The 20,747-nt window shown below is 38.3% G+C and overlaps 2 protein-coding genes across 11 annotated transcripts in view; one reads left to right on the top strand and one right to left on the bottom strand.

Moving 5' to 3' along the window:
* Window positions 1-20,747, top strand: part of LOC146486351 (uncharacterized) — a 46,614-nt gene that overhangs the window by 2,511 nt on the left and 23,356 nt on the right. The window lies entirely within an intron of this gene.
* LOC146486353 (uncharacterized) lies at window positions 733-20,031 on the bottom strand. 9 transcript variants are annotated; one of them, XR_014860303.1, is made up of 3 exons: window positions 18,736-20,031; window positions 11,464-11,614; window positions 733-2,356 (listed from the first exon to the last, which is right to left on the bottom strand). XR_014860303.1 is itself a non-coding variant. In XM_085100361.1 (2 exons), the coding sequence occupies exons 1-2, from the start codon at window positions 16,544-16,546 to the stop codon at window positions 1,990-1,992; spliced, it is 531 nt and encodes a 176-aa protein (XP_084956487.1). In that variant the 5' UTR covers window positions 16,547-17,034; the 3' UTR covers window positions 733-1,989. The 9 variants fall into 9 exon arrangements, 2 of the variants coding, with proteins under 2 accessions (XP_084956487.1, XP_084956495.1); XR_014860302.1 differs by lacking the exon at window positions 18,736-20,031 and adding an exon at window positions 13,778-14,868; XR_014860312.1 differs by lacking the exon at window positions 11,464-11,614.

Here is a 20,747-nt window from a genome sequence, read left to right as displayed (position 1 = left end):
CCCACTACCCTACCCGTCAAACCTGGGTACCAAGAATAGAACTGATGCTCTCCGTCTATTTTACATTACGTTTACGTCCGAAGAAATCGCTGCTTTAAAATTTGCTACAAGACACTTTATAACCTGTGAATAAAGAACTATTATTCGCAAGGGAAGAAGCTGCTGGATTGCTAACTCCAAAATCGTGACTTACTAATGAGTAATTCATGGCTGAATGCTAACACGCCGGCATCTGCAAACTAAACTGACCTATTCCTATTTGAATCCATTATTAGAAAAATAACCGATGTTGTCAATGTTTTGACGTACAGTCACATTTTTGTTAGCAATTACCATTCCAAGGAGTTTTCGTCATAGCTTAAAAGACACAACAAATAACTTTTAACAGGCTATGATCTTGCAAGATCGATTAGCTATTGTTCTGGCGAAATGCTTTGAACCATTGGAACTTTGAACACCTGAACCATCGATCGTTGAGTCCCGCTGTCTTGTTTACGATATTTCTTCCCTGCGCCCTTTTTAAACGTAGTAATTCAGGGCCTGGTAGATTTGATCTTTTCAGACTGAGTATTTGTTCATCATGCATAGTTGTCGATTAACATGGTATTGAATTTCATCAAACCACATTAAAATAATCCTGTAATTGATTCTAAAGTTTATACAACTGGCGGGCTGTTGTTTCAATACTCGCCCTCTCAGCCACTGCACTCTTCATCCAAATGACGCAATCGGTTCATTTTCGACAGGAGTAGTATTTTATTTCTTTTTCGCCTTTTGCCTTACATTTATTTATTTTACAAGGTTAACCCTTTGAATATATGCCGGTCACAATTTTCATATCATTATTGACTTTCATTGTTAACATTGTATTTTAGTTACCTTAAAGTGTCACCGAACAATTAGCCGTTATCAATCCTTCTTATCCCTTTAGAGCCAAATACAAAGACTGGATGTAGTCGAGAACTAAAGAAGGATCCTATATACACACTTTTTACAATAGCTATATCTTGTCATTAATTATAGAAATAGATTTATACAGTATTTACAATTCTTCAAAATCAGTTTAAATATCCGTATACATTCATTAATTTGTTATCCTTATATGACCAACACTTTCAAGCACACAATTCAAAGCTGAGCTTTTTCCTCTGTTATGTTACCGTCAACTTGGCATAGGCAATTTGTTACTTTTCCTTGTCTCTTTTGTTCTGAACAAGCAATATTGGAAGGGAAATCTGCTAATTGAAACGAAATTAGAAATTAGGTTTAGCAAGATTGTTCATGCAACCGAAACGAGCCGTAGGCCACATCTGACTCACTCGGCACAGTCATGGTAATTTTAATTGCCGTTTACAATGCGAAACATTTTAAAATCGACGAACAGCTTTAAAATTGGCAAATTTTCTGAATTTTATCAAGTGGTTTTGTTCGGAAACTGCCGTGGGTCAATATTTTTTAGCTGTGGTACGGCTTCAGGAATGCTAAAAGCTAAATTAAAGCTGCCTTGCTAAATTTTCTTGTCATTGCACTCGTACTATTCAGCAATATTAAGTTGTATCGCTTTGAGGTGAGTATAGTCACTGGCACAGCAGAGTTGTCGGTTGTTCTTCTTAGAACGTCTGACGTATCGTAACTGAAGTTAAACCAGTTTAATCTTAATGCAATTGATCCCAAAAGTGAAACCCGCAAGTATAATGGATGACCGTATATGTTACAAACCACTTGCCACTTGCCTTTAGTCTGCATCCACCTTCATGAAATGTCCTTTGGTATTGCTTTGTGACATATTCATGCTTTTCTCCATAAAGAGCTCCTCCAAAGTCGTCCAAACTTAAAGAAGAATAAAGAAGGAGTCTGCTATCGTCAACCCCTTTTCATTGTTACTGAGCTATACGTTGTTCTGTATTTAACTTCGTCGAGATTTAAGATCTACAGTCGCTTTACGAGACGAAAATCTTTTCTTCGCGCCGATACTTAACAAATGAACTGTTAGCTTCCGTTTAAACACGGTCTACATGCGCATTTTGTGACTACTGGGTAGCGGATCTCTTTAATTTCTCCTCGGCATTTCACTTGCTGTTTTCCTATGAATGATCGAATGGGTGCACAGCACGAGCAACTTGTAGCAAATCCAATTCTATGGCTGAAAGGTTTTGCCGATGAAAAGCAGGCGCCGCGACAACCAAAAGTTGGAATTCTGAAGTTGCATTCATGCCTCTGCATGAGCAGATATCCTTTCGATACTGTGCATTGCACTCTCCAATACGGGGGTCTGTTCCTTGATTTAGCTGTGATAGTGGTGAACAACAACATGCCAATGACGATCTTTGAAATGGAGGGCATCATTTTCACTACCCTGTATAAAGAAACGAAACAGCTTTGAGTTAGACTTGAACAGCTTTCTTGTTATACGAGGTGTTTCTCGGTGTAGAAAAAACAGAGAAAGGTCTCTAACACAAGTTCAAACCTTTAAATGTACAGGCACGAATCCAAGAAGCTGCGTTTCTTTGAATGTAATAACCAAAATTTGTACGACATTCACATATACGTGGGGGCATAGGGGACGAGTTCAAAGATGCGGGTGTTTACAATACTAGTATCCAAAAAAAGGTCCCTCTCTGTAGAAAACGTTTTCCTAGCTGCTGAGTGATATGAATTTTGCACCAGCAAGGCATTTTTACTGACCCACCTTGTAAAACAGTAGGACCCGAGTGGTGTGTGAAGATTCAGTCACACCAAACGCCTTGTAGTATCTTTTTTGGACAAGCGCTTTCAACGCGTACTCTTTGCAAATGACACTCGAGACGACACGCTTACTTCCTCTGCCGCACGTCAATTATTTGCTTATCAATAATTGCTAATACATAATGATGAGAACAAAGATCTTCTGTGTGTAATGGCCACTGGGCTCACAGAAAGTTTGACGCCTTATACGGCATCGTCTAATAACACCATTTGAGGCATCAATTGCTTGCGCGGTATTACGACGTTTTCACTGATTGTAATCCTATTGATTCCGTGTTGCATCGTTTAGTTTGCTTTTGAAATCATCAATTGTCTTCCTAGTCAAAGAAATTATGTTTACATTAGCCGAAAGCTATAAAACCTATATTGCCTTGTACGCGGCAGGACAACATCTAATTTTGTCGTGCATGTATAAAAGAGATGGTTTCTTGCTGTCTTTGGCATTCGTATATAAAGCAAAGTTTCAAGTTTCAAACCAAATTTCCACAAACACTTGGTGCGAACGAATGCTGAAAAAAAGAGAAGCATAATTTATAATAAACTTGGGTATCTCACCTTCTCTTTGCATGTAAACAATAACAACCGTGGTTTCAAAACCCAATTTAATTAGACCTTTCAAGGGAGAAAATAAAATCTTTATGACGTATTTTCTCTTCAAGTTTATCAATGAATTCAGGTCGTTATGGTTTATTGTACTGTAAATTAAACATCACCGACCTCGATTTTGGAATTAGAGCCAAAAACACAGTTGGGTGTCCAATGCAAAGCAGTATTGCAGCCTAGAAAACAACTCCAAACAACTTCCTTCCAAATCTGTGGATAATGTGCAGATTGCAAGGGTTAACCCCCAAGTAAGCTATACACCACAAAGAAAGAGTCCGGCCGTCGGCAGTTCTTGACTGCAAGGAACAGGCGGCGTAATCAAATCTAAGAAGTAACGATTACTACTCGATGTGATTATGTTGTGACCCAAAGCAGTGTTCCGTGGCGCGATTTTAAAGAATCTCTGTTTATTCACTCAATTAGCAACCGGAGCTTTGCAGATACATTTTCGAAGGTGTAATTAGTAAAGTCCGGGGCCGTTTGAGAGACCTAATCTGGCAGGACAAAAGACGCTTATTTGTATTTGCTTGTAGAAAGTCTTCGATGCCAAAACGTTGACACGGAATGTAGTTGCTCTTAATGCTTCGTATGTAATCTAGGTTTCGATTGATGCTGACTGAAAAGCAATAAAAAAGCGGGAGCGTGCATTTAATGTATGACAAGCTTGTGCTGGAGCTTTGTGGTGTACGTGACCAGAAAACAAAGTACCGTTGTGCAGGCATTGGCAGTGTTTATGCAACCTCAAACAAGCTCTCGATCAAGCGTTTTCTTAGAGGCAGGTGCATTTGTACGTACCTTAATGTAATAATGGAATGGCGCACAAACTTGAATCTCCTGGACGTTTTCAGAATTCTATTGTTCTTACTGTTAACTAGGTATATGTTGTTCAGAACAGGGGAACTAATTAAGGCTTCACACAGGCTATTAGTGCTGTCCGTGCCTGGACACGTGACCTCATAGACATGTGTTTGGCCTTGACCTATTCTGAATGTTGTGTTCTGTTGCTTTTAGACCCATATAACTCGCTCCTGGGGCTTGTTATTCGAAAGTCCCGGTAACTCACTTGACCCGATAAATGTCTTTGGTGATAAATGTTTCTCAACAGAAGTCCATTTTTGCAATTCTATGAAAACATCGGCCAAGTACCATGTCTGTAAACGCTGTGTAATCGGCGAAACTGAAACATTTAAAAATATACTTATCAGGCACGGTTAGTTACCGGGACTTTCGAGAACAGGCCATTCAGCGATGTTCCAGAGAACTTTTTATGTTTTGTCCATCCGCTATTATGTGAAGAACTTTAAGGGGTTTGAGCTCTCATCCAACTACAAAATGATTGGCTCTTTGCCATCAGCATTGCTTGCGATTTACCTCGTAGTCACGTGTTTACTCTTAAATACAATTCAAATTGTGTCGGTAAACAATTTAGTTTCGTATATATGATCTTTCAAAACACTTGTGTCAGGTTATCACGTTTGACAATTCTCACGTTTGTACAATTGTACTCTTCATAGTTTACCTTTATCGGTTTTGTAAACTAGTAGACATTATTAGGATGATGTATTTCGATATCCAAATGTGGAGGATTAATATGAAACGAACCAAAAAGTACGTTAAAAGTTTCCTCGGTATTCATTAACGTAAGACAATTATTTCTACAGAACTTAAATGGTCGAATTCACTTTGGCTACATCTCAACAAAATTGGGAACTACAGACTAAAAAGGTTATAAGATGACAATAAGTCAACAGGTAAACTCGCAGAAAAAGAAAATTAAATTCCAACTAACTCTTTTTGAAAGAACCCTAATGGCTGTTTTCTCAAAAGCCTTAGAGAAAAGAAAGCTTATCACATCTTTTTTCCAAAGTAATTATCATTTCGCAATCTGCCAAATATTTTTTTTGGAGTTGTACTCTGGGGGATTTATGTTTTGGCGCAACGATTCACTTTATCGGATATTTTTAGCACACTCTTGGCGCGAAAGTTTGAGGTGACGCCATAGCTGCCATGTTGTAAGACCATGGACAAAGAACTAGTTCTGCTACCATTATTATTATAATTTAAAATGGCGGCTTGCTTACGTCATTAACTAAACCTCAAGGGAAATATGAGGTAAACTTGAGAAACAAATAAAGTTGGTCTTTGCCTTGTCCCTTTCAGTCCAATTTACTCTTAAGGCAATGAAGCAAATTACATTTTCTAAGTTGATATCAGAAGACTGTTTTGGCTCTCTTGTACAAAATTCAAGTGTGCGACTAGCGAAATTTGTGAAATTGAAACTTCTAAAATACAAGAAAACATGGAAGAGTTATTAGTTAAACTGGAGGGAGGGGATGTGTGTTATATTACCCTCTTGGCTCTTCAGAAAACTGACAACCGTTTATAACTTCGCAAAATACCGTGCTGAAGCAGTTCAACTCAATTCCTTTTACATGCATCTTTAACAAGAAAATGCTAATTGTGTTGTACATCCGATGCCAGTCTAAATCAATTTAAAAAATGCCCTGCAAAGGAAACTATTCACCCGTGCTGTGGAGGTTCCTGTTGCTCAGTCAACTACAAGACCCAACTTTATTACAGTTATTTCAATCTCCGAAAAAAAAGGAAATGAAATGAAATAAACTTGAAATGGAAGGCTTTATTTTCGTAAAATTTACAACTTTGAGCCTCGATTTCTCTAATAATCGCCACAAAGTTATTGTAATTGAGTTAAGTCTATGGAGAAGAGTAGATAAACGTCCTTAAATTCACATTATCAAAAACAAAAAAAGAAATACATTGCTCCACAGAGGAAAGTATTGGTCAGTAGTTTTTGTTGTGGATGGTTACGCTTGAAAATCACATCCACATACCATGAAATGTTAAAACCGTATTGTAAATTAAGGTTTGACCAATACCAGGGGTTACAAGGGTTATTTAAAAAAAACAACATATATAATCAATATACTGTATGAACGTGATATCGTAAAGTCATCATAATTCAATCTTAAAATTGTTTCTTTTGGTATTTGCATTCAGTCTCAATAAAATACTCATCCAACCATTTTCGGTTGCAACGACTGATAGCAATAGTGGGAAAGGAACCAACGCATAAACAATGCGGCAAGCGGCTGAAGATGTACGATACAAAAAAGATGCAGTTCAGCGTGAACTGGTATACTTACATCGTGGTAGTTATGCTTCTTATGGCGAGAAGACAATGGTTGAAAACTGCTCTACCGCAATGCTAAACAAGAATTTCTTTACGTCGTACCCCTACCCAAACTGGCTCATGAGGCTGGGTGGTGAACAATAATTTTCAGAGGGGCTTATACTCGGAATTTGGCAGTATGCTGAACACTGTCACAGAAGATGGCGTGACTTTGTTCCGTGACGTTACTTGAAGTTGTCTAGGATGATGTTTTAACCGAGCAAAATCAGGAGATCTGGGAAGTGACCAACACGAAAAAACACACACAAAAAAAGGGTATTACTAGAAACGACTTGTCACGTGCGTGACGGTCGCTGAATTGTCATTACTACGTACATTACATTTTCAAACTAAACGAACAAAGTTAATTTAGCAATCCTGTAATACTTGGTTTGTCGTCGAGATCAAACACGCTCCAATAGTCTTTGAAAATGACTGCTAGTAAGCTGACCAAAAAAAAACACTTTCCTCTTTCCATAAGACGTTTTTCATTGGTTTGTAAAAGCTTATGGTGCAAGTCTGCTGAATAAATTGATTCTTTTACCACATCTAATTTTACCCAATTCAAATCTTGGCCTAAAGGTATTTTTTCTTAGCATGTGGCCGCCACGAACTACTAAACTGGCCACGGAAATACCTATATCTTAATTCGATGTTTTGATTTATAGGATCTTTGTATATTTTTGCGAGTTGTCCTGTATTTTGAGGAGCCCGCAGAGAAAGTCAAATTTGCAGATGAGTAAAAATGCACAGCGGTAGCACACGCCAAAACATAGGGAACAAAAAAAACAACAACAACAACAACAAAGAAAAAAAAGCATGAGAAAAAGTAAACTGGGACGAGCGTGTGCTTATCAGCAAACCTTTTTTTTTTTTTTTCACTGTACAAATAACCGTGTCAACCGGTTTTTTTTACTGTACAATAACCGTGTCAACCGGTTTTGTTACTGTACAAATAACCGTGTCAACCGGTTTTGTTACTGTACAAATAACCGTGTCAACCGGTTTTTTTTTACTGTACAATAACCGTGTCAACCGGTTTTTTTACTGTACAAATAACCGTGTCAACCGGTTTTTTTACTGTACAATAACCGCGTCAACCGGTTTTTTTTTTACTGTACACCTCGTCAACCGGTTTTTTACTGTACAAATAACCGCGTAAACCGGTTTTTTTACTGTACAAATAACCTCGTCAACCGGTTTTTTACTGTACAAATAACCGTGTCAACTGGTTTTTACTGTACAAATAACTTACTGATATTGTCACACTATTCGCGCTCGTTTCGCGCGTTATTCGAACAACACTAGGTGGAGTTAGATAGTAATCTGCCATATTTGCACTCATTTTTTATGCGTATTCCCAGCATGAAAACTGTCATCAAAATTAAACAGGCTATTAAAGGAAATAAAACAAGTTCAATTAATGATGAATCAAAGGAATGTCTGCTCATATTCATAGGTGGTGGTGATACAAAAAATAAGGTAATATGTAATATCGAGTTTTACCGCAACAACGGATCCTTTCGACTTTTGCCGATTTATTACGTGCACTAGGTCATGGAACAGTTACGATCTTTCACGTTCACTTTACAGGCCTGAAGCGTCATGGAGGTTATGAAATGTGACATTTGCTTGTCAAAGATTACGTTTTTTGCCCCAAAAAGGCCAAATTTACAAAATGTGACGGTGCTGCATGCATGTTTCCTTTGTATAGGCGCGTTGTTTTGGGACTTTCTTTCGGAAATGAAGCAATTGGAAGGAATTTATCAATGGTCACGTTCCTTTGGTGTCAATTCTGTCTTCGGAGTTATCGGAACACTATTCTATTCATTCTGCTCCCGATAACAGAACGAGCAGACTACGGTCAATTCGAAATCGGCTGAATTGCACTATTTTGGGAAGAGTTTTGAATTACTCGGAACAGGCAGAACTACGAGGGTTTTTTTTAAAATTGATCTGCTAGTTATCCTGTTATTTCTCAAACGGAATAGGTAATTTAACTGTCACAAAAGAACGCGGAGATATACTAGCAGTTTTCCGTTTTTGTTTGGTTTTTTATTACAGACAGTATAAATAAAATTCAGAACTATTACCTTTATGGCTTTAATCAATACAGTGTATATTTAAGAATTGATTCATGCTTAGCGTGCGTATATCGAGTTATGAACGCACGCGGGAAGTTTGGAGAGCTCGAGAGAAGCGTGGGAGTTGCTCGAGGCGTAGCCGAGAGCAACTCTAGCTTCTTGAGTGCTCTCCAAACTTCCCAAGTGCATCCATAACTCGATATACGCACAGCTAAAAGCATGAACCAATTCTTTTATAACATAGTGAAAATAAAGTAACCGATTCCTGGAAAACAAGTTTTGTTCCTGATAAATTACAAAATTCTCTGAAAAAAAAAAGGTGAAAGTGGTTTCTCATATCGGTTTAATCTTAACGTTTCATTAACTTCGACAAGCTCTTATAAATATACATTTTTTATGGTGTCGTCTCTCTGTAAAAAGTTTTTTATAACAGCGCGCGCATGCTTCCTTCACCTGACATCGGATGGACGCACGGCCGTGCGTATGTTGAGAAATGTACCATGATGACGCCAATAGCAATTAGATTAGGATGCGCGCGCGCTGTTATAATTGGCAAAATGCTATTACGCACGTCCAGTGATAATACATATAATATCAATCAGTGCAGAGTGTACAAGCTCTTATAACTATGAGAAGCGTATTAAGAATCGATGGTTTTTTTAACGATTGAATTGACAATTATATTGAAGACTGGTTACTTCTTTGAAGCTGTTGCACAGCAACTATACGACAAAGCATATGACTCCCTTAAAATCGCCGAGGAAACGTTAATTAAAGTAAGAGCATCAAGGCGAAGTTGGTCTAGGCTAAATCCTTCTCGTAAATTCAGTTGTAAGTGAAAGTCTGGAGGTGTAGACTTGAATGTGAAGGAAAAAGGTTTGGTTGTGAAGAGCAACAGTGCTAAGACCTCGACTACATGAAAGAAAAACATCCTATTCTACCGATGAGTTCGCGATTTTGCAGTGATAATCGCTTATTTCCTTTCCTTTGAACACGGCTCTGAGTCCATTAAATGTGAATGTGTGCCTGAAGTAGCCGTATCACCAGGGATGTGAACTGTTGGATTAAATATCTGTTGAGAGAGGCTCGCTGCCTAGGATTTCCCTTGGTGAAATGTCACTTTGAACTGGCCTAACATAGGCAAACGTATAGCTAATGCTTTCGGACGACTAAGATGTCGTAATGGGTAGGAAAATAGGCCACCTTTGGAACGGCAATAGCAACTCGTAAATTTGGGAAATACAACTGTTTTGTGAGATTTGTCTTCACTGTAACATGTTTAGGTTAAAAAACTGAGCCGATCAGATTGAATAAATTCGTTTTCTCAACGTTATCTTCTTTTGCTTAAATTTTCTCCTTGTGTGTCCCCGACATGACGGTTACAATAGTCAAAAGATTGTGCCCTCAACCTTTAGACAAACTGAAAAAGAGACAGTGTAATTTGAAAACTGTTCTCACCTTTCAAATTTCCTCGCCAGTCTTTCTTGGTAAAGCAAACTTAATGGCAACAAATTTTTGACATTCGTTATTTTTAGAGTTATAAATCATTTCCCATTTAAGGGTACAATATCAGTCAGTGACAAAGACAGCAAGGCCAATACTTCTCGAGATCCCTCAAATAGCTTTTGGTATGGTGGAATTATACTTCTTTGTGAAAAAATATAGACTCTTGAGACTGGGAGTACACAAATTGTACTTAATTTTACATTCGTGTAATATGTAAAAAAGAAACAACAACAAATAATTACTATAAAAAAAGTAGAGATTATTTTGGAAAGATGGGTGTGTCATTTCTTCACTATTTTTAAACCTCTCGGCTTCCTTGTTGTTGTGCTTGATCGCTGAACACAGACGAACCCAACGCTTATTTGATTAACGACTCAATGCGTGCGGTCATAATTAACCTATGCAAATTTTTGATCGATTACCTGTGTGAAACTCAGTCCTTTCTAGACTCATTTGAGGTTAGCTAAATCCTGACCCTAATCATACGTCTTTCGTTCGAGTCAAGATTCGGTCATACTTAAGGTTATCAAACAACAAACCTCCTTTCATATTGAACGAACTTCATCGATTAAATGCTTCCAACTAAGCCAAAAGCCGCTTTAGTTTGAAAATTAAGAAAGAAAATCTCACATGTCGACCTTGTTTTGGCCTGGGCATTCATGATGAGTATTTGTAGTTGATATAATAATTGCAACACTGAACAGTGAAATTACAAAAGACGTAAGCAGCTTCTACACTGCTAGTCTGTCATCAAAGATAAGAGATATGTTTATCTGTTTATGGGGGTGGTTATACGTTACGTTTCAATCGTTCTGCATGCAACTCAAACTACGAATCTGGACCGGCTCTGCACCTTGTTCTTTTTAGGGTTGGTGTCGATCGTTGCTTTTAGCAAATTAAAGTTCAGCATTATGAGCGATCTTATGAAAACCAGGCTATGCATTACATTTGTTTATACCCTGTTCGATCGCTGAATCGCTAATTGTCTCGTTTTCATACGATCGCTACGATTACTGATCATTTTTTGCCAGCGATTAGCGATTGGCCGTCTTTTGGATACCGCAATTATTTTGCTTGTGCATTTACTAGGCCGATTTAAAGCGATTTTCTCATTTTTCTTGTTCTTAGTTTTGGCACTTAAATTCAGTTGTATGCGACAGAAGTGCAACGTATGAGCAAAGCCTAACTGATAACGCTCATTGAAATGTATTTTTGGCTAAAATCTCTGAGGCAAAGGATGTGTCTGCTTAATTTAAGCAGAGCTACAAGCACCAAGGTCTTCTTCAAAAGTAGCATGCTTGAATGCCTAGGATACTTTTGCACGAAACGTCTTACCTATGACTTGTCCGTTACAAATAAAAGCGTATTCACTGTGAGTCCAACAGAAGTGCAGTGAGCACCATTTGAAGGGATTCGATCACAAGTATCTCTCGACAGTCACTAATGGCTGCACGACGTCTTTGCTTGGAGCGTTTTATAAGGCCTCCTATTTAACACACAGAAGGCGGTGATTAGATTAGTTATGACAGGTTTTTAGTTCTTAAACTCTGAATGATTGAAAGAGGTGAGTGTCAAGACCCACTTAGTGAGAATTTATAATGACAGTCAGAGGTAGCTGGCATATTCTGTTTCACAACAATTGTGACTGAGACCGGAGATAAACTGATTGCATTATCTTGGTGGGATTAATTGATGAACCTTAATGTTAACCTCCCTGAGTTAGAAAATGCGGTATTTTTCTTTGCATGAGGTGTGTCTCCACTAGATGTGTACAGGCATTACTGCCCCTCATTGTTCCTTATCTCAGTTTTCTGTGACGTTCGCTCAAACCTCTGTTCCTTGTGGTTTTCCTTCAGTAAGGTCTACAAACTAAATCACAATTCGAAACCATGCAGTGACACTTTCATTAACGACGTTTTGTCTTTCTCTTTGCCTATGCAAATTAGATTCTGAACCCCTGTTCATGCATAACGACAGGTCATTTGAAACCATTAGTGCAGCTGTAGCTGAAAGCGAACGATTCAGTTCAGTAACCAAATTTCTTAAATTAACAAAAGTTAAGGATTTCATAGAATACACGCACCTCTCGAAATCAAGGTATGAAGTTGCTTCGAAAATTGAAACGTGTTTTTCCCTAGGATGATATACTGGCCCTCTCTGATACCCATTATTGCGCTGCTGATTGCTTTCAGCCTTCAGCGGAAAATGATGAGGTCATTTTTGATATCGATCTTGAGTTATACCGTGTTCATGAGAGGCAATCAGTAGTTTGAACGCAGTACGGAAAATTAGAGGCCTTGGTATCTACTCGTCTAAAACAAAGAAAAAATCCGCAAACAACTGTAGTAGCTTTCATCCCCAGCTTGATGATGACGGTCTATGGCTCTGTAATAGTTCACTGAAGTAACATCAGTAACCCAGTGTTGTGAAGTCGCATGGAAAATGACTACTCCCGTAATTCCAGTATAATCGTAAGAATTGTGATCATCTTCAGTACATAGCATTACCAAACCTTTGCACCCAACAAGCATAAATCAGTTTCAAATTCCCTTACCTACTGTTTAATGTAGCAAATGTAGTGAATAGCTTCTCTAAGAAAGGGTATACATCCACCAACGTTTACTCGGTGCTGCAAAACTAAGTTGTGGGAGACCGTTTGACGAGTTTCGATTAGTTTGTTTCCTTAGGGCATGATATAAGTGAGCTAAAAAGCGGTAATTACATCCAGTTTTTTGACAGGCTTCTTTTTTTGAATTCCAAATGACTATAAAATTAATGTCACTGGACCCACCGAGATAATAGGGACGTCAACGAGAACGTCAGAAAACAATAGTTTTAATTAGCAAAACACTGGCTCTGCACGTGCATTTTACACTTTGGTACATTTCTTTGTCGTCCTCTGCAAAACAACAACGTGAAATGACCAATTTTAAGGTTTTGTGGAGAACGTGAACGCATGATGGTTAATTTACCTTTCTCTTTTTGAACTTTAAAGGCGCCCCTACGACGCTAGATCCTCGATAGTTCGGCTACATTGCACAAAGTGAGAGAGTATAAATCATCGCGAATTTATTCAGAAGACGCGAAGGTGATTTTTTAAGTTTCGTTTTCGTCGGCGTCGTCGTCGCCTCTGCTTAAGGTCCCTAATATAATGACAACTGTAAGTAACTGCATTCTTAGTTGAAAGGCAGATGATTCGTATAAAGTTGTTGTGAAATAAAATTGTTAGTAGAGAGCTCATGTGTTCTTGCTTTTTCTGAGACGTCACTGTTACTCAGCAGGTAATGTATGGTGAGGTGATAAGCGCAATCATCGTGAAGCTTACGATTAGTATGTGAATGCCCATTAAGGCGGATGAACGATTGTCCTTGTACACAACCCTGCATGCTTTCTGGGACCATGGAAGCTAAGCAACTCCGCTGAACCGTACATAAGGCTGTTTTGGAAATGCTTAATTGTACACCAGCCAGGCGAGAAAGGTTCAGTTATGCTATGTACTCTGTTTGGAAAAAGACCACATATCTTGTGATTGCACTGAAACTTATAGGGTAATTGTTTTTCATGCAATTTTACAACAGTGGAGTAATCATGATCGTTACGAAATATAACAGTGACAATTCTTGCATCTTCATTTTACACTTTATCTCACCTTGCTTAAAAACCTTGTTCAAGCAACGTTTTCCTTGTTTGTGCCTTAGCAAAAGCTTGTTGTGACCGGATGTTTCTCGATAGCTTCGCCGCGATTCTTATGAAGTCTCCAAGACCTTACCGAGACAATTTTTTTGAGTTGTATCTCCTTAGTTAACTTTTGCGACCAAGTCAAAACGTTACGTTTCTCACTGTAGCGACCACTGTTAGTAAACACTTAAAGGCAATATGACACTTAATAGTAGGCTTCCAATACTCTGGTCATGTATCTCAATTTTCACAAAAACAATAGTCCACGATGGAGAATGTAATTGAAACGTCTCTATTCCCCATTTAGTATAAACAACCCCAAGCCTGTATGTAAGACGTTTGTTGGTAAGTTGAGAAATCAAGGCTTCGAGAAAGATCTACAGCATGATATCGTTTTGTTTAATGCCGTTTTGCGTGCACTGTTGTTTGCACTAATTACGCACTTGAGAAAATGACTGTTATGCTCTACAATGGGGTTGGACACACTCGTAAAGACTTCAGATCGAGTGGGGGATGGTAATAACTTATTAGATATAGTTAATTCTCTGCATTGGTGTACCACTATTATCATTATATTGCCCTTAACGGGAATGAAAGTTATGAAATGCAGCACGAACTCTTTATTTTTGGTATCTCCATACTTTTCAGGAAAATGTGTTTGGCTACGTTTAGAAATGATTTTTGTTCATTTAGGTGTCATTTCAAACCCGCTGTCAAGTTCAATCTCTACTCATTCAATATAATAAGACACCACAGGAAAGGACAAAGGTTCCCTTGCAGATTGAAGTGACCAAGATTGATTGCAATTAGTGATCGTAACGGAGAGCTGACTATTCACTTATTACATTCAGTTATGAATAAGTGAAGAGGCATGCTGTCTACGATAATTCTTTATCTTTTTTTTACTAAAAGAAAATTGGTTTAAACAAGATAGATTGAAAAACTGTTAACGCGGATAACTGTTAACTGGATTAGCTATCACCGGCTCTGAATAACCAGAACTGAGCATGGCTTTCAAGTTTTTCTAACAATCCACAGGTTCCTAGTTTAAGTTCCAGTTTCTCTGACTTGTTGACTGCAGAGACTTACCTCATTGCCATTTCACTATCATTTCTTTTACTTTGGGATGGATCGTTTATGCATGTTGCCTACGGCTTCAGTTAAGCCAATTACACACGGTCAAACACTGGTGTTGATAAACAAATATTGCAACTGCTGTTCAACAAATGTTGGACAGTGTATTATATGCCATAGTGAATATCGAAAATGCTGTGCTCCATTTAACAAGTTCAAACTTTTTCTGCCGAACGGGTAGACCCAGCCACAGACAACCGAACTACCTAGTTCTCGGTATAGAGAGGGTGGACGTCACCAAACTGAACCCTCCGCGTTAATGCGACATACCCTCCATACACTGAAAACGACTTCTACGTTTCTGGTTTTGCCAGAACTCGTTTTCGTTCTAGCAGTCTGGTTCATGTTTTCTCGTAGTACAAATTTACCAATGCATTCTAAAAGCGTAGAGCTTCGGTAGCCGCGCATGCGTCGGTGCCCTCAGTCGTCATCAACCATTTTCCTTTTCAGCAAGTCGACATCTCTAGTGACAAAGTTCCGGCTTTACATGCTACTGTGTGCATACATATTTTTGAAATCTTCGACGCTGGTACAAATAAACTGATAGATGAATTGAAAATAAACAAAAATGATAAAGGAATCGAAGATGGCAAACTATGTTAATGAATATATTAGTCATTTTCTCGTCTGAAAGTAAGAATGCTGAAAGACTGACGCCGATGTGTCTGAACTGACTGCATGTTATTTGATTACAAAACGTTAAAATCTAACCACGAACCATTTTAAAAGACAGATTTAATTACTTTTGTGTCTGAAACATAAAAAGCGTCGAATTAATCAATACAATCCACTGTCGACAGAGAAAATTACTTTTTAAATGAAGCATAACGCACCGATGTTAACACAGACGTCACAGAGCGTGTTCTTTGACGCAGGATAACTTAAGTAAAGACCAAAGAATTGTAAAGAACAACAACGCCATCAGTCTTATATAAGAATAAATTGATAAAGACTTTATAAATCTAGCTGATGAATTCGTGGTTGACCAATGATGGTACACCTCTGATTTCAAATTCAAAGCTCTCCTCCATAGCTTGTCTCTCTTCGAAATGGAAACCTGGGTCTTGATGATAATGGTTCTAGGTTTAATTGCTGCCTTCAAGCAAAGAGTTCGGGGCGCTTGTTGCCAAAGTCTACTACTTTGCTTTACTACATGAACCTCTCGGCGGTGGTTACTTGATGGATTGATGCATGAAATTTGTCTTCTGACGTTTATAAATGCACACGTTGCACATCAGTTTCAGGTCTTAGTAGAATAAAGCCCTCCCTTGCCCAGTGGTATAATGACAATACGAAATGCATTAAGATAACATTTTCAGCATAGAAGACCTTTTTCAAGAAAGAGAATAACGATGATAAGGATTGACGAGTTGAACTCTATCTCGTGACAATATTCACCTCAACATAAAGAAGAGAATTCATGGAAGAGCAGTCATGCTCACCTTAAACAAAAGCTGCCCTTCTGGGTGGATTGAAGATGATTAACGAAAACTCCACAAGAAGATGAGTCTTTTGACTGGTTCTGGTAACAATTATTCCAATCCAGTAGTGGAATGTCAAGTAATTTATTCAACGCCGTATATTTCCAGCTAAACAAAGAACTCATTATAAGGCTAAGGAAATGAGGACTAATAGTCAGTATGACGCTGTATTGTTCAAATTCAAAGTGCTTTTATGGCCGTATTTGCCTTATAGCCTCAGGGTGTACATTGAACATTATAAACACGACATCATCAGCGACGTGATGAAACACCAATTATAGTCCAACTGAATATTAAGAGAAAAACCATTAGCACATGATCTCTTTTGTGTGGTTCAGTTTTGTTTGTTGTGTTCTCTTTGTTTCTTTTCTTTTCACCCATTCGCTTTGTTAACACCTTAAGAACAGCTTTTGTCGTTCGCCGGCCGTAACTATACTTTAATGATCGCTAATGGGCTACCACAAAATCCGTTGCGCTGTGCGTTAGTATTACAGCGGTTTTCACTGTCAGTCTACGTCACGCATGCCCAGTATTTCCGAGAATGAAATGAACATTCGAATCCTCTTTGCAACGGTCCGGCATTTGAATGGAATCTTGAAGATTTCATTAACACATTAACTGAAAAAAAAGTTCAAAATACTTGAGAAACAATATTGTTATTTAGGAAATACTTTATGTTGTAATGTAAAGAAAAATTCAAAGGTTTATACCATCAATAAACTAGGGAAATTTCTACGGGAACTCTGAGGCCCCATCCACACTAATGCGTTTTCAAAAGTATGCGTTTTCATCGTGGCGAAATCGAAGCAAAATATTTTCATCCACAGTTGTGTCGTTTTCACCTGTCCACACTAAAAACGCTCGAAAACGCTGAAAACGACTGGGACCTGGGATTGCGCATGTGTTAACCATCCTCCATCTTGGATAGGACCTGGGACTGCGCATGTGTTAACCATCCTCCATCTTGGATATTGGAGAAGAAGAAGAAGAAGAAGAAGAAGAAGAAGAAGAAGAAGAAGAAGAAGAAGAAGAAGAAGAAGAAGAAGAAGAAGAAGAGGAAGAGGAAGAGGAAGAGGAAGAGGAAGAGGAAGAAGAAGAAGAAGAAGAAGAAGAAGAAGAAGAAGAAGAAGAAGAAGAAGAAGAAGAAGAAGAAGAAGGAGAAGGAAAAGGAGAAGGAGAAGGAAAAGGAGAAGCCTTTGCCGTTTTTGTGATTCGTGGAGCAAACGTCAATTAAAGCTTAGATGACCGACTGACGGGCTAGCAGGGCAATTATTAAATTCATTTGAACTCTGCGAACTGGAGTCTCTCAAACCGACTTTCGAAACACATCAAAAGGCCTTATTAATAACCTCTTCAATAGCAAAAAAGTACACGTGAATGCGAACATAATGCCAGAAAAGAGAAACTCTTGGTCCGAAGGGACGAACCATCACATCTAGAACAAAAAACTCCGAAAATGTACAAAGGCCGGGAATAATTACTGTGCGTCTGGCAAAAAGAACCTGTGATAAATTTGATGGAGGTGTTGTGTAATGTTGTTATCTATTTCGTGTGTAAAAACAGGCTGTATATAAATGTATAAAGCTACTCAAATATCCTAAACATAGTTACCTAATGTGGAAAAGCGGCCCGCGCGGATTGCATTTTGTTAATAAAATTGCTCGGAAGAGTTCACAAAACTGATAAGTTTCACAAATGAATGCCATTAATCTCTTAATTGGTTGGGTTAGTTGCAAAGATTAAGATAAAGAATAATTGGTTCATGAATAAAAACAAAAGAAAAAACACGGAAAATTCCATTCTAGAGAAATGCTTCCAACCTTAGTTTATCGGGCTTGCACGAGCGTGGGGTCTCAAAACCGTTAGTTTCCGTTATGACCAAAGTTCTGATGTTGATTTGTTGCTTCACTTGGTAAATAGTTCAATCTCTGCTAAACTATATAAAAGGTTTGTCTTCTCCGCCCAATCCGCAGCCTCATGATTATGTAAAAGAAATGACGCTCCTTCCATTGTAAGTAGAACTTGAGTCGCGAATGGAAAAACGGTCTCACTGACTGCTATAGAGCCTGAGGAGGCTTTACAAGCTAAGTTTTACTACCTTTGAATTTAAAACATGCCTACGATAACCAATAAACACTTGCTAATTTGGGTGGTGCATTTCTCTGTTGTCAGTCAATTTCTTTGTACACGCTGGATGGCTTCCAAGAGATCAAAATCTCTATCATAAATATAACAGTCAGCGGTGTAAACTCACTTTACACGAAACGGCTTCGCAGAATGGAGCAAAAAATGTTACCTCCACGATATGACTCACCTGGCGCACACTGGATATCCTCTCACCAAACTAACACTGATAGTGCTATTTCAAGTAATGCTACCTAACTGACGGATTTGTTTGTATAATGTTTTTCACGCTTCGGTCGCCTTAAATTGCAGTCCAAAGTTCTAAAAGATTTTAGTAGTCAAGGAGCCTACACTGACTTCATCACTTTGACCTGTCTTCATTACGCCTCATTAAACTTTCAAGGAAATTTCAGTTCTCTGTTTGGTTCTCTGTGTAATAGTATTTTATGACAAGTGCTTTGTCCACCAGAAAGTTGCAATTTATCTTCTTTGTTTATAGTAATGCCGTACTGTCGTCAGCGACGTCAGCAATTAATGAACATTAATAAGCCCTTGACGGTGGAAACAAATTTGTATCATTATCTTAAAACACAACAGGCCCGTAACAGAGTGATACGTAGAGAAACGTTTTTGGCTGAGTCAACTACATATGACTTTTAGAACTGTCATTTGGTTTACTAACATAGTCACTGTATACGCTGTGATGCATTTACTCACTTAGCAGTTTTTATCAAAGAGACGCTTCTTGAATCCCATGTCCCACTTACGTCACAGCGGTGCTCAACTTAACAACTTTAACCTTGACTATGATTAATGTCTGTCTGGAAGATTTATATCGCGACAAAGACTAAACAATCCCAATTAAGTATATTATCCATTCTATAATTTGGGTAGGCTGATGAAAATGCAATACTCTCGAGGCTTGACAATTGGGGGGAGGGAGGAGTGGTTTGGGTTGGCATTGTTTGTTATAGTAAAAGAGGTAGATGCTTGCAGTGTTCAGCGTTGTTTAAAAAAAGGAGTGATCAGCGTCGTTTATCTGAAAGAGTTTTCGGTAGTACAGAATCTTATTCATCTCCAACAAGCCTACCTGAGCTTAAAATCGTCATTGCGAACACAATATAAGTTCTTAGTTCAGAGCAAGCTAAGAGAGGAACTGCCGGCGATAGACAATGTTTCATAAAGCTAATTTCCCGCTTATTTATGCTTTAAAAGACCATCGCAGTAACGAAACGCAACTTAAGCAGGTACGAAAAAAAAGTGAATAAAGTTCAGATTCCAACGGTCCATGGCCACGACTTCTGCGATACCGGTGTAGTACTTTGCCAATTGATAAATGAAGCCAACTGTTAACTAATGAATATATTAGTTAATACGCCCTAGGCGGAGGGGCTAATTTGTATCATTATCATAAAACACAACACGGGCCGGTCCGTTATAGAGTGATACTTACGAAGAATTTTCGGCTGAGTCAACTAAATACGACTCTTAGAACTGCTACTTGAGTTACTTTTTTTTTTTTTAATGCAAGTTTATTCCAAACAAAAACATAACTTACAATACTAACATTTCTTACTAATTAAACAATACCACACGTTACTTTCACTGAATAGTTGTAGATGTTTGCGTTGTGGTGCATTTACTCACTTAGCAGTTGTTATGGGAAACGGTTTCCCACTTTAGTTACTACAGTGCTCAACTTAACAACTTTAACCTTTCACTAGCACTACTATCAATGTCTGTCTGAGAGATTTATATCTCACCAAAGACTAAACAATGCCTATTAAAATATATTATTCGTTTCTATAATTTGGGTAAGCAGAAGAAGCTGTATGAGGCTTTGACCATTACAGTTAGATAATGCAGCTTAAAAGCAGCTACGGAAAGAAAGTGAAAAAAATTCAGTTTCAAACCGCCGGATTACCTCTGCTATACCGATGCAGCCACTACCACTGACTGAGCTATGAAGCCAACTGGGAACTGCGGAGGAGCACTCAGTACAGTTATGTATGCAACTGAAGTAACACCATCTATCTCGATCTCTTGTCGTCAGTGTGTCAAGCGAGAAAGCGAATTGTGTTGTCTTCCTCAGTTTCCATTGTGAAACGCATGGTTGGCTGTTGACTTTTGGGATGTTGTAAGAGATTGTCATGGTTGTATAGAAGCATCTACTTAGTGCCTCCAGACCTCAGGTAGGTACAT

This window comes from Pavona decussata, unplaced genomic scaffold (assembly GCF_977016875.1).
Source record: "Pavona decussata unplaced genomic scaffold, jaPavDecu1.1 SCAFFOLD_21, whole genome shotgun sequence".
Classification (NCBI taxonomy): Eukaryota; Metazoa; Cnidaria; class Anthozoa; order Scleractinia; family Agariciidae; genus Pavona; species Pavona decussata.
Note: the sequence above shows the minus strand (reverse complement) of the source record. Positions and strands in the feature narration are given on the sequence as shown.